The 15,611-nt window shown below is 40.1% G+C and overlaps 1 protein-coding gene across 1 annotated transcript in view; it reads right to left on the reverse strand.

The window, feature by feature from the left end:
- Positions 1 to 13,278, reverse strand: part of LOC138372141 (uncharacterized) — a 28,149-nt gene extending 14,871 nt beyond the window's left edge. The window contains exon 1 of the mRNA XM_069337453.1: positions 12,999 to 13,278. Coding sequence (XP_069193554.1) covers positions 12,999 to 13,278 — 280 coding nt within the window. The remainder of the gene's footprint in view (positions 1 to 12,998) is intronic.
- Positions 13,279 to 15,611: the final 2,333 nt, after the last annotated feature.

Below are 15,611 nucleotides of genomic sequence, written 5' to 3' on the forward strand. Positions count from 1 at the left end.
AAAATCTCAGAAATTATTTTCCTCATAAGAATTCCTTAATTCCAAATCTGTGACACAAAATTTACCTGAAAACCCTGGCTCACAGACACGATATTTCCCAGAAAAAAAAATGACCTGTGGCGCTTACACCTCACAGGGGTTCTCTGGCCTGAAAAAAAAAAATTACCTGTGGCGCTCACACCTCACAGGGGTTCTCTGGCATGAAAAAAAAAATTACCTGTGGCGCTTACACCTCACAGGGGTTCTCTGGCCTGAAAAAAAAAATGACCTGTGGCGCTTACACCTCATAGGGGTTCTCTGGCCTGAAAAAAAAAATGACCTGTGGCGCTTACACCCTACTACTCTCGACCAGGTCTCCTTTTTGTTACACATCCTCAGGAGGCAACCCGTAGCAGCTGTCTAACTCCCAGGTACCTATTTACTGCTAGGTAACAGAGGCATCAGGGTGAAAGAAACTCTGCTCATTTATTTCCGTCTCCACTGGTGATCGAACCTGGAACCTCAGGACTACGAATACGAAGCACTGTCCACTCAGCCATCAAGCCCCTACTTGCCAGCCTGCCTACTTACTAAATACCTACTTACAAATAACAACACATATACCACAGTACTTAAAAGGGGGCAAGGTAAGGTAATTATCAAAAGAAGGCACCAAACCGGAAAGGATATGTAGCACCATCAGAGTGCGAAATAATCAAAGGGCGGAAAATATCACCAAGAATGCCAATACGAGAACAGAAACGCATAAAGCGAACGATATCAAAAGTATCCGATTCGCCAAGAATTCTATCGAGGGACAAGTGACCGCGACGGACGGTCGGAAAGCAAAACACACGCTCGTCCTGGAAGTCAGGACACTCATCAAGAATATGCACAACTGTAAGAGGGACAACGCAATTTGGGCAATAAGGAGCAGGGCAGCGCTCCATTAAGTGATCGTGAGTTAAGCGAGTATGGCCAATCTGCAGTCTTGCCACAGCAGTTTCCCACCACTGATTACGGTGGTAGGAGGAAGGCCACGAGGACACACTACGTTTGAGAGTACGCAGCTTGTTACTAACTACATAGGAACAACAACCCTGCCAACGGGCAAGGGTGGAGAAATGAATAACAGGATAAAAGTCGGAATAAGGAACTCCTTTACGGGAGATGGGACAAGAACAAATAGCGTCCCTATCAGCAGCATCTGCACGCTCATTTAAAGAAACACGAATATGGCTGGGAACCCAGCAAAACTCTACTGATTTAAATTTACTAGAAATAAGAAACAGCCAATGTTGAATCTCGATGACCACCGGAAGGACAGGATTAAAGGACCCTAGAGCCTTGAGGGCACTACGAGAGTCAACTACAACCACAAAGGAGGAATGACAATGAGAAAGGAAGAGACGGAGAGCATAGAGATTAGCATAATGCTAATCTCTATGCATGTGGAATGAACTTCCCAACCATGTTAAAGACTGTACCTATCTCAACCAGTTTAAGATAAAAACGAAGCACTACCTAATAAATACCCTGTACCTTACCCCTCTATTCTCAATCCATGTCTGTTTTTTTAAACAATGCTGTTTGTCGACCTAATTGTATTTGTGCTGCTTTTTCAGCCATGTTCCCCCCTTTTTTATCTCTATTTTTATTTTTTCTCAACACATTTTATTCTTTATACTCAATTAGTATTAAGATTTAGTCATTAATGTTTTTCATGCCCGAAACGCTTTGCGTAATTAGTGGCTTTAGGCATTGTATGTACTAGCTCTATCTATAAATCCCTCAATCTTTGTAAAATCTCTTGTATGTATGTACCTTACCTAAATAAACATTTATTTATTTATTTATTTATTATTTATAAAGTTCTGCTGTGAAGACGCTAGCCTTCGAAGGGAGGCGACACATATAAGTGAGGTCAGGAAAAGCAACAGAGTAGTCCACACCGTCCGCAGACTTAGACCCATCAGTGAAGACGGAAATAGAGTGGGAGTGCATAGAAAAGTGCTCAAGGAAAAGGCGTTTCAGAATCGTAGGAGGGGTAGAAGCTTTAGTGATGTGAGTCAAGGACGTACAAAACTTTGCTAGAGGAACTCTCCACGGAGGCTAGGATGGAATAATACGAGGAGAAACATTAGAAATATGAACAGAAAGAGAATCCTGTAAGCGAGATAACCGGATAAAAAGAGGGAGGCGATGAAGAACATCAGGAACCACAGGAGGGGTAAAAGTTAAAGCACGACAGAAGCGAGAGGAAGGATGTTGTAAGGACCGCTCAAGATAGCGAAGACAGTAGCGATCATGGCGGTCCTGGAGAGAGAGGAAGCCAGTGTCAACATACAAACTGAGGGCGGGAGTCAAACGAAAGGCACCAGAGCTGAGATGCAACCCATTATGGTGCAAAGCATCAAGACGGCAAAGAGTAGAAGGAGAAGCAGAAGAGTATGCAGGGCAACCATAATCGAGTTTAGGTGGTTGACAGTGTCAAAAGGTTTTGGTGGTTGACAGTGTCAAAAGCCTTACGCAGGTCCACAAATAACCCAACAGTGAACTCCTTTTTATCAAGAGCTGCGTGAATCAAGTTAATCATACCAATAAGTGCATCGTTAGTGCTTTTTTGGATCTGAAGCCATATTGACAAGAGCTAAGTATATTGTGTTTGGCTAGAAAAGAGTAAAGCTGCTTGTAGATTAGTTTTTCAAATATTTTTGACAAGTTAGGTAGGATTGATATAGGTCTGTAGTTGTTAACATCTGTGAGATCACCACATTTGTGGACAGGGGTTACTCTTGCTTTTTTTAGAATGTCTGGAAAGGTTTGAAAGGAAAATGATCAATATGAGACCTTCCATTCCTATCTCATGACATAAAGCTATAGTTAATAGTAAATTAATCATTAACAGCAGGATTATGTAAATTTTCAGCATCCATGAATTCATTAAACAAATTTAAGTATACATCTTAGCGGGTAAAATCAGTGTTAAAAATCACCTACCACCCCATGAGTTCAGCATTATGATACAAATTACTCAACTGATATATTTCTGATCATATATTTTCATACTCATCTGCACAGTTGATATTGCTTGTGGAAACCATGCATATACACACACACATAATCAAATACTGCTGAGCACCTTTCAGGCCCCTGAGCAAAGGGGCCTGACACCTGAGTGGACAGCACATCGGATTCCTAGACCTGAGGTTCCAGGTTCGATCCTTGGTGGAGACGAAAACAAATGGGCAGAGTTTCTTTCATCCTGATGAGTCTGTTCACCTAGCAGTAAATATGTACCTGAGAGATAGACAGCTGCTACAGGCTGCTTCCTTGGGATTGTGTAACAAAAAGGAGGCCTGGTCGAGGACCGGGCTGTGGGGGACGATAAGCCCCGAAATCATCTCCAGATAACTATAGGACACAAGTATAGCAGGAGTGAGCCCTGATACAATATTGACAACCTCAACTTTACATTGCATATTGTTATGCCCAGGATAGCAGCAGCACCATAGGATCTTCCAGGACCTGACCAGTCAATAGACATGTCAATACTGGCAGTGGAAAAAGAACTATCAATAAATTTGAAGTGGTTTTGATATTCATAAGATGTAAGCCAGTGTTCTTGCAAAACAAGAATATTTTGCACATACCAAAATGCTTTTAACGTTCATATATTCAGGGTTTGTTATTTCTCTAATTACCTTAATAACCGGGAATTATAACTTTACAAATACTGAAGCATTGTCATGGGGGTAAATAAACCATATTACGTGAAGATCATTTATGTGCTAATTAAAACAACACTTATAGTAAGAGGACAGTAAATTGGAATGTTGAGACAATTGTCAAGTAATAATAATATAATAATTAACAGGTTTTAAGAGCCATCTATTGCACATTATTCTATCTATAAATAATCTGAACTAATAATAGAGCCTAAATAAATAATAATTACACATCATTCACATCCATCAAGACAAGAAATTAAACGCCCAATCAAAACCATATAGGTTACTCCTACACCTCATAATACAGGCCAATAATGATCATATATATACCTATCAATTAAACAATATTCAAACTAAGGACTTAACATCAATTTTTTGAAATCACTAATTTAAAAGCAGACATCCTTTTATATTAATAAATTGTCAGATTAAGGCATTTGTAAACAAATGAAATAAATATTAGTAATTAAGCCTTCGATGAAATACTCCGCATTATAATACAAATTCTGGAGTCACTCATATATATGCAAAGTTTTGGTTTATAAAATACCAGATATAAGATAATACAAATATCAGAATCAGGCTAATATTATTGCCAGATTCATATACAGTACTGTATATATATATATATATAGAATTGCTTGCTACTTATATATATATAATTGCCAGATTCATATATACATATATCGAATTGCTAGATCCATATAAATATAAAACTGCCCGATTCAAGATAATGTAATTAACATATTTATGCTATTTATATATATATGTATATATATATATATATATATATATATATATATATATATATATATATATATATATATATATATATATATATATATATATATGAGTTTTATAATTGCCAGTCTTAGGATAATATAACTGCCAGATTCAGGTTAATATAATTGACAGTCAGGCTTTGATACTGTAAGCCATATCTACCTCTTTCTTAAACTTAATCATTACAGAATCTGAGGCCTTCCTGATAACTATATTCTATCATATATTAATGATAGACACCAATATGTAGCCATTAATGACATAACCCCCCCCCCCCACATCTCTACTGTAACCGTAGGAGTGCCACAGGGCAGCATCTTGGAACCTCTCCTATTGCTTATATACATCAATGATTTACCAAAATGTCTCTAACATCCTTAAACCAATACTATTTGCTGGCGATACTGCCTTCATCTATTCAAACTCCAATGCATCACACAATAAGTAATATTGTAAACAACAAATTGAAACAAACTGGATGTTGTTGGATGTCAACCAACAAACTAAATATAGAGAAGACCTATTACATTGTATTTGGAAGTAAATTATCAAATGAAATTCACCTTCAAATAGATAATGTCAACATTACCATTAAAAATGATGAAAAAGTTCCTTGGCCTATACATAAACAAGAGACTAAATTTGAACACTCACATACAGTACACAGGCAAAGTCTCAAACTGTTGGTATATTCTCAAAAATCACATATTATATTCCCCATTCTTCTGTCCTTTCACTATACTATTCCATAAGCTATCCCTGTTTAACATAATGATAATGCTAAAGATGATAATGTTTTTTGAGAAACGTACATAGAAAATGGGTTACACGCACAATGTTGGATGTCTAGATAAAGCAAGAATATACTATGCCTAAAGCCACTAATATGCACAGTGTTTCAGACATGCTGTGGATAAACACTTAAAATTAATTGCTAAAAATAATTGAGATGAAAAGCAAAAGTTGAACAAAAGTAGAAAAAATAAAAAGAATGACAATAATTACATGTTGAACGGAACAGCAAAACTGCAACAGAACAGCCGATGGTAATTTTAACTAAATAAACATGGTAACTTTTTTTGTTTACTTGGCATATAGCAGTATTACAAGTTCAGTCATTATTCATTATTGTTTAATAATTGCAAGACATAGGTTGACAATCAGTAGGTAAGGTAGGTTACATGGCATTTATTAGGTAGTACTTAGTTTCTCTCTTAAACTGGTTGAGAGAGGGACAGTCTTTGATGTTATTGGGAAGAACATTTTACATTTTGGGACTCTTGATTTGTGGAATATTTCCACTTTGGCTAAGTCGCACTCTTGGAATATCAAATAAATATTTGTTTCTAGTGTGGATTTCAAAGATTCTGTTACAGCCCCCTACCATGTATTTAAGAACAGGTTTAGCATTGCAGTTCAGTGTTTCATATTATATTATATTATATTACAGTATATTATTATTATTATTATATATATATCTGATCCAAGTATGCAGAATAACCACATATGAAAAATAGAAAATGCTTAACGCGTTTTCGGCTAATTCGCCGAAAACGCGTTAAGCATTTTCTATTTTTCATATGTGGTTATTCTGCATATTATATATATATATATATATATATATATATATATATATATTATATAGTGCACTTGACAGGGTGTGAAGTGACTTAGACTTAATATCTAAAATATTCAATGATTTAGATTTAAGAAAGGGGGGGAGGGCAGAATGCTGTCTGTGGCTTCAGTTTGTTATTGTTCTAATTGATGATTTGTCTTGAGTAATTAGAGATCATAAATAATTTAGGGAGAACCCCAGGCAATGATACCAAAATTGTGATAAGGACAGACGAGAGGCCAATAAAGCTTAACCAAGGTAGAGGGTGACGTACATAATATCTGATTTAGAATAGAATGCCAAGTGATTTTAAAATATTTTTTAGCTATAATTTGTATGTGACACTGGAAATTCAGCTTTTTATCAATGAGAACATCATGGAATTTACCATCTACTTTATTACCAATCTGGATATTGCCAATTCTTAGGATTGGAGAAAATGAGGGTTGTGTAAACAGCCAATAAAACTGGCTTGAGGTATTGAGAGGTATTCGGAATGTCATTAATGTAGATGAGAAAGAGTACGCAAGTAATTATCAAAAGAGGGCACCAAGCCCGGAAGGCTACGAAGCACCATCAACTGTGTGGGATATAAAAAAACCCGGTAAATATCACTAAGGATGCCAATTCGAGAACAAAAGTGCATAAGGCAAACAATATCAAAGGTATCTGGTTCTTCAAGGATTCTATCAAGGAACAAGTGACCACGAGGGACAGTCAGGAAACAAGACACACACACCTCCTGGAAGTCAGGACATTCAACAAGGATATGCACGACCATAAGAGGGACAATGCAGTTTGGAAAATAAAGAGCAGGGCGGCGCTCCATTAAGTGCCTATGAATTAAACATTTATGGCTAATACGTAATCTCATCAGAGCCATTTCTCACCACCACTTATGGTGATGGGAGGAGGGCCATGGGGACACACTACCTTCAAGAGTATGCAGTTTGTCACGAGTAACAGAAGACCAACAATCCTGCCAATGGGTAAGGATGGAGGAATGAATAACTGGGTAGAAGTCAGAATAAGGAACACCTTTAAGGGAGATGGGGCAAGTGCAGATAGCCTCCTTAGTGACAGAGTCCGCACGCTCATTTAAGGACACACAAATATGGCTGGGAAACCGGCAAAATTCCACTGTCTTAAATCTATTGGAGATAAGAAACAGCCAATGTTGAATTTCGACTACAACCGAATGAACTGGATTAAAGGGCTCCAGAGCCATGAGGGCACTGTGAGAGTCAACTACAACAATAAAGGAAAATTGACAGCAAGAAAGCTGTTGACAAAGAACATACAAAATAGCACAAAGTTCTGCTGTGGAGATGCTAGTCTCTGGATGCAGGCGACACATAGGTGTGGTCAGGAAAAACAACAGAGTAGGCTACACCATCTGCAGACTTTGACCCCATCTGTCAAGACGGAAATGGAGCGGAAGTGTGAAGAAAAGTGTGCAAGGAAAAGTACGACATAAGCGAGAGTGAGGAGGGTGTTGTAGGGACTGTGCAATGTAGCAAAGACAGTAGCGATCATGGCGATCCTGTAGATACAGTATGCCTGTTTCATCATACCGGCTTAGGGTAGGAGTCAAACGCAAGGCACCAGAGCTGAGGTGCATAACACATAACCCAGTATGGTGCAGAGCATCAAGACAGCAAAGAGTAGGAGAGGCAGACGAGTAGGCAAGACAACCTTTTTCGAGCTTAGACAGCACGAAGGTGGAGCGTGCTCGTATCAGCTCCACCGGGAAGTATAACTTACATTCAGTAAGTTAAGGACCTTAGAGCATTCAACTCGGAGGTAAGAGATATGCGGAGACCAGGACAAATGAGTGTCAACGATTAACCTCATAAGTTTAGCAGAATCTATGCACAAAGGAGGATTACCATACAGCGACAAAGGGGAACGAAGAACGACCTACTTCCGAGTAAAAGTCATAGCACAAGTTCTAATTATAGAGAACTTGATGCCATGATTGGTGGCCCAGGACAACACGGCATCAATCGCAAGTTGAAACCGCCATTGGAGGAAAAGCAATTCATCACCTCGACAGCAAAGGGTAAGATCGTTGACATAAAGAGCTGAGAAGATGCCAGAGGGAAGAGAGTAAAGAAGACCATTGAGGGCAACCAAGGAAAATGAGTACGTGCTCAGAACACTACCTTGGGGTTCACCTACGTACAGGTATTACCGAAAAGAGGCAGAATGGTACAAACCCTCACTTTAAAAGAACGATGAGAGAGGAAGCTTCGTAGGAAGAGAAGGAGGATACCACGAAGGCCAAAAGAATGGAGTTGGGACATAATATGCTATCTGCAGGTGGTGTTGCATGCCTTTTCCAGGTCAAGAAAGGACAGCAACAACAAAGGTCTTTGCAGCAAAGGCAGTATGAATACAGACCTCCAAGTTCACCAAGATATCAGTCATGCTTTGACTCTTGTGAAAGCCAAATTGAGAAGGGAAGAGGTGGCGATAGTGTTCCATGAACCACATCATATGGACATTGAACATACGTTCAAAGAGTTTGCAGACGCAACACATGAGGGTAATTGGGGCATATGTCCAAAGGAGCTGTCCCTAGAGATCCTGGTTTCCGAATAGGAAAAACAACCACCTCAAGCCAGTCCTCAGGGACAGATGACGACTCTCAGATACAGTTAAACAGATTCAGTATATACTGAAACATGCATTGAGGAAGATGACATTCATTATGAGATGTTTCGCCATCTGAGCCCATTGCTGTAGAACCACAGAGTCAGGGCAGACTGGAGTTCAGAGAGAGAGAGAAAGAATCAATATAGAGAAGCTGGAGATGTGTGCAAAAATCTATACTACAAGATTCATGAAGGTGCTTATGAATAAGTAAAGATGGAGGAAGACTAGAACTGGAGCCAACAGTCGAAAAAGGGGAACCCATTTTAGTGGCGACCGACACCGGATCCACCACAATTGAACCACGGAAGTGAAGGACTGGCGAGACATCTGGAACAAACTTACCTGCTATCTTACAGATTTTCTTCCAGGTTTGGGGCAGAGAGTATCAAACTTTTGTCTTGGTGGAGACAAAAGATTTCTAACTCTCACGTTTAGCCATACAGACGGCATTCGCCTTATGAAACAAAAGAAAACAGCTGTCTGCATCTGTCTTCCAGGCTGCGCTCTTACAGCGGACAGCCAAAACACAGCCTGCATTCCACCAGGGAACACACTTCCGCATGTCCCAGGAGGTAGAGCAGAGGGCAGCATCTAATATGGTGTCACGAAAAAGGAGTAAGGCTCGAGGGAGAGGCAGATTGGAGAGGTCGGAAAAAGTAGCATGTAGGGTGAATAGAGGCATCCAGTCAGCCTTGGTAAACTGCCACCTAGAGAAGGAGAGGGAAGAGTGAAAAGAGAAAAAGGTGACAAGGACAGGGAAATGGTCATGTTATGGAGGTCATGAAGAACCCACCATGTGAAATCTAAATAAAGAGAAAATGAGCAGGAGAGAAAGATCAAGACAGGAGACGGTGCGAGTACAGGTGTCAACATTAGTGGGTTCACCAGGATTCAGAAGAGACAGAGAAGAACATAGGACAAACGGTTTGATATTTTGGCCCCATGTGTTTGTCAGAATATCACCCCAGAGGGAATACTGACAGTTAAAATCACCCAACAGGAGCACAGGCTCAGGTAAAGAGTTCAACAAGTATTTAGGATTTGGACAATAAAGTGGAGCATTTGGGTTGGGGAGAGAGATAAATGGAACAAACTGTATACCATTTACTCATAAAGATATGAGCCACAGAACACCGAATTTACGACTGGAAAAGTAAGGGGATGTAGGGAATATCAGTACAAATCCAGAGAGCAATAGTGTTATGAGCCCCAGCACAAGCTGGAGTGGGGGTACAGAATGCTATAACCATGGAAGTGACCAGGACGAGTGCTAAGCATCGACTCCTGGAGACAGACACATAGCGGTGAAAATCTGCGTTATTAGAACCTGGAGTTTGTAGAAGTTCGCATATTCCATTGAAGAATAAACATTGTCAAAAATAGAGAACAAGAGTCAAACAAAGGCAAATTAAAACACCATATACTAAGAAAGATCAGGATCAATGAAATTGGGGTTATGGGGCATAGGTAAATCTAGCAAGAACAATGGAGTCAAAGGAGTGGTAGGATGGACCAGAGGTGGACTGACAGAGTCCGGAGCAGGAGGCATCAGATAGGGGCAGTCAAGGCAATCAGGAGGAGATGGGACAGAAACAGGGGAGCGCACCTCATCAAGGGCAGCATCCGAGAGAGAGAGAGAGAGAGAGAGAATCGAGGGCCAAGTTAATCTCCATATCTGGGACAGGGGGTTTAACCACTGAAAAGGGAGGAGATGCAGGGATAGAGTCAGAGTCGGAAGGTGAGGAAGAGACTGATGCCTTCTTGCCCGCCCGGGAGGAAGAAGATGAGGAGCCAAGCTTATTTTTTTGACAGACATGAGTGTCAGCACCATCATATTGGGTGACAGCCTCTACAATCTCAACAGGAGAAAGAGAACAGGAGCAGTCAACATGAAGATTGCTGGGAGGATGGAAAACGACCTGGATGGACAGGCGGTGTGGAGGGCCAAAAGACAGAAGGGAAGGATGAGAAGAATTGGGGCAAGCAGGAAAAGAGGGCACAGGAGACAGGGAAGATTGGGAAGGGAAGGAAGGAGACACCAAACAGAGAACCAGGAGGAAGACCCTCTGGCCAAAAATTTAAAAGAGCAGGTGAGGTGGTGGTGGTGGTGTAGGTGTCCCGCGTCCAAGATCTGGAAACGGTTGCGAAACTGAGAAAGTGGGAGAGGGCGAGACGTTGAACACAAAACACGAGCATAAGACATGCCAGAGAAAGATGGAAAATGGCACACTTGGCGTTTCGGCTCCGGAAAAGATAAATGATTCTGATGTTTCAAATTGAGGATGGCTTCCTTAAATTTTTAGTGCACAAATGTGCGGGAGAAGGTAGGGTGGGCGTCACTGCAATTGATGCAGTGAGCTTGGGAAAAAAAAGCTGTCTTAGAATGCCTGATTATCCACACACGGGGCATAGAGACACGGCACTTGTGCATTTGAAGGAACCATGCCCAAATTTCCAGCACCTATTGTAGAGGCAAAGAGAGCAGATGCAGTCCTAAATGGAGCATCTGGCACCGGCAAGAATTACTGAAGGGACCTACTATCAAAAGTGATCATTACGCAAAGAGACTGGCCATGACGACCACGAGGGGGTTCAAGTAACATATCAGTCTGGAGGATAGAATGGTTTTGGGCCTCTAGGATAGATTTAATATCCTTTGTGGCAGTCTTTTAGTTCCCTATCACCAGTTGCTATATGGTGGGGGAGAATAACTGTGCCAATCCTGGCATTTAACCAGGCATTTTTAGAGATCTCAACCAGGGGTCTTGCCAATGCAGGACAACAAGGCTAAACGGACAGCTGCTTCCCAAAAAGAGGCTGCAACGACACGTGTACCAGTAAAAGTGGGGTTAAAAATGACAAACGTATCTACCGAATCAACTAGGTGTTTATGGATGAATAAATCATCAGGATGAGTAGAATCAACATGACTAAGATCAAAATACTTAGTCCATGTAGCAGGATCAAACAAAGCTTGGAACGTATTAGAACCAGAAGGAATTGTGCAAGTGTGACTGCGGAGGGGACAGCACCGAGCACCCCGTAGTAAGAGGGGGGGAGAGATAAAAGGCGCAGTTGTTACAATGAGAGATGAAGCCACTCCATGTTCAACAAGCCGCCGGCTTTCTGTTCTCATCGAGGCCACTAGGCTTAGTGGCCCTCTGGTAAATTGGGTAAAATATTATTCCCAGACAATTACAGTATAACTGATAAAGTTAGGCTAGAGTAATATAAATTTCTGGTAAATTTAGAGTGATATAAATTTCTAGAGTAATATAAATTCAAATTTCATATTAACTTGACTAACAGTTATAAATGCCAGTCTCCCTTCAATAAACTCTTCAGTCATATATTTATAATCAAGAGTAGAACTCATAAATAGGCCTAAACAATAAATAAAAAATGGACATCAGTTTGCATATGAATCTGATGTGAAAATTACTTGATTAACATACATTTCCCTACCAATGAAATGGTCTCATCTTACGTACGACTGTCTGTTTCACGAGCTCCAATGCTAAATAATATTACAACAAAAATGTCCATAACTAAGCTACAGAGTATATTGCATTTTAAATAAATTTCCACAGAGAACAAAAACATTAAGCACATCATTATTTACATAAATATTTAGAAAAACATTTAGAGCTTTGTTTTATCTTTGCTAAATTAAAGAGATATTTCTATACTTATCAGCAATTTTTAGTTTTCCTACAGTGAAGCTTCTCTAGTTCTTGCTTGGTCTATGAGGAGCATCTGAATTTCATAAAAAACAATATAATAAATATCTTCAGATCTTTACCTTTAATGGTGAAGTGTTTTTCTCAAACAAAATATAATTACCTTTGACGAACATCCAACCGACATTGTGATAGCACACTGTTAGATTTAAAGTAAGTGAATATACCATTATGTGCCTCATTATCCTTCAACATTCTCTTAATTTTCTTCCACACTCAAATTGTTTAGCCCATCATCTGCATGTATCATCTTGTGCCTCTTCATATGTCCAAGACGACTGAATTTCTTCCCACACTCAGGACACTCGTGAGGCTTGTCACCTGAATGCACTAACATGTGAGACTTCATATTTCCAACACGACTGAATCTCTTCCCACACTCTGGACACTCATGAGGTTTACCTCCTGAATGCACTAACATGTGCTCTATTATAATTCCACGTAATCTAAATTTTTTGCCACACTCGGCACATTGAAAAGGTCTCTCACCCGAATGCACCATCCGGTGAGTCTTCATATGTCCATGCCGACTGAATCTCTTCCCACACTCTGGACACTTATGATGTTTATCTTCTGAATGCACTAGCATGTGAGTCTTCATATCTCCAAGACGACTAAATCTCTTTCCATATTCTGAACACTCATGAGGTTTGTCTCCTGAATGCACTAACATGTGAGTCTTCATATTTCCAGGAATACTGAATCTCTTCCCACACTCTGGACACGCATGTGGTTTGTCACCTGAATGCACTAACATATGAGTCTTCATATTTCCACGTTGACTGAATCGCTTCCCACACTCTGTACCAGTACAAGTGGGGTTAAAAATGACAAACGTATCTACCGAATCAACTAGGTGTTTATGGATGAATAAATCATCAGAATGAGTAGAATCAACATGACTAAGATCAAAATACTTAGTCCATGTAGCAGGATCAAACAAAGTTTGGAACGTATTAGAACCAGAAGGAATTGTGCAAGTGTGACTGCGGAGGGGACAGCACCGAGCACCCCGTAGTAAGAGGAGGGGAGAGATAAAAGGCGCAGTTGTTACAATGAGAGATGAAGCCACTCCATGTGATGAGAGGGTCTCACTGGGGGCTTGGGGCTCAACCTTGCTACAGAGGTGGGAGCGGAGCAGAGAGGGGTTAGGTTATCTTGAGATGATTTCGGGGCTGTCAAGTGTTCCAGCGGCTCGGTCCTCGACCAGGCCTCTACCCCCAGGAAGCAGCCTGTGACAGCTGACTAACTCCCAGGTACCTATTTACTGCTAGGTAACAGGGACATCAGGGTGAAAGAAACAATCCCCATTGTTTCTCGCCAGCGCCCAGGATCGAACCCGGGACCACAGGATCACGCGTCCAGTGTTCTGTCTGCTCAGCCACCGGCTCCCTATTCGGGACCTAGTAGACCAAGCTCTCAAAAGTCAAGCCTGGCCACTGACCAGTCTTGGGGAGTAAAAGAACTCCCAGAACCCCATCAAGCAGGGAGAGTCAGGACCTGTTTGGTCTGGGACCAATGTAGTGGGAGCTACAGAGCCCAGCTTTCCATCGTAGTCCGACTTGGGGGCCTGGTCTCCCACCCCATGTCTGAGAAGCTAAAGAGGGTCAGATATCAGCATGTAAATGAACAGGTAAACATTTCATCAGCGAACAAGCCCCCATTCACACAATGGAGCCATAATTGGAGGATAGGACACCCGACATGATGGGGGCCCCCAGGGGTGCATCGTAGAAATACACGCCCTACTATCGCGACCTTAAGAACCATTAGTCCGTCAAGATTGAGCTCAGCAATGAAGGAAAAGATTGACAATAAAAGTGACCCCTTGCTCGACAATGCCGGGTATCACAGTTTTATGGGTGAGAGAGTGTGCCTCCCCAAACACCCAGTGTCAAAACAGAAGAAGACATCTGAAAGAAAAATCAAGAATAGCAAAAGTCGCCAGGAAATTGCAATTAAAAGGGAGAATTGGGAAGCAAAAATTAAACTTAATAGGAAAAAGCATTCAGCACAATTAGTGAAGATAGGAACAGGAGCATAAGGCTTCAAAAAACCAGTGTTGAATGTAATGAAACGCCATTTTCTGGGTGCCCAGCAAACACAGAACGTTTGTGGACGTTTTTAAATGGTTCCACAAAGGTAATACTGTAACTTTTGACATAAATACGTATATCTGATGTTCTTAAAACCAAAGGATATAACTAAAAACATTTATTCTTGAGACACAGTTTTTTAAGATTTATGTAAAAATTTAAAAATAATAGTAAATGCTATGGAATTATAATGTTTTCATGCTTTATATTTAAGAATAAATAATTTTCAGTCAACATTTAGTTTTTTTTGTTTACTTTCTGTAAAGCTATCCAGTTTACGTTCTTATAACTTAAATATAACATTTATATGACGTCAGTATAACGTTATTTACACGACATCATTACGTTATTATGATGTTATATTAACGTATAATACCTGTGTGAAAACCAGAATATATATTGAACTTTATGTTTTAAACCTTGTAAAGTTATCATAAAACTTGGAATAAGACGGTAAGCATGCTTTACTTATGAAAATATACAAACAAATCAACAAAAACATTTTAACATAAAAAACATGAACATAACATAAATTAACAGCATGCATGGGAGTTAATTGGAACTCTGTAATATTGCATACATGAACCTTAAGGTACAAACCCAGTGTATTTACCCATGCAGTTCTTTTCTAAATCTAAATTTTTCCAATTTTTACACTTTGTTTCGAGTTCTGTCTTGTGTTGCTACTTTTAATACCCCATTAATGTCCCCTTTGTTATGTCCATTCATCCCATTGTGCACCTCTACCATATGTCACTCCTAATTCTTTGCTTTTCTAGAGAATGTAATATAAGCTTTGACAATCTTTCTTCATATGACAGGTTAACAGGTAGAACAAAGATTACCATTTATATATGGATAACTATTATAAGTCGGTTTGAATGAGTGAATTGCTGCTTGAAGATAGGTATATACACGTGTGGTACTATCAGATTGCATCGTGGTGAGCCTAAAACCCTTCAGATCCAAGCAAAGCGTAAAATGCCAGCAGATACAATTGTGAACA

This window comes from Procambarus clarkii, chromosome 38 (assembly GCF_040958095.1).
Source record: "Procambarus clarkii isolate CNS0578487 chromosome 38, FALCON_Pclarkii_2.0, whole genome shotgun sequence".
NCBI classification, from domain to species: domain Eukaryota; kingdom Metazoa; phylum Arthropoda; class Malacostraca; order Decapoda; family Cambaridae; genus Procambarus; species Procambarus clarkii.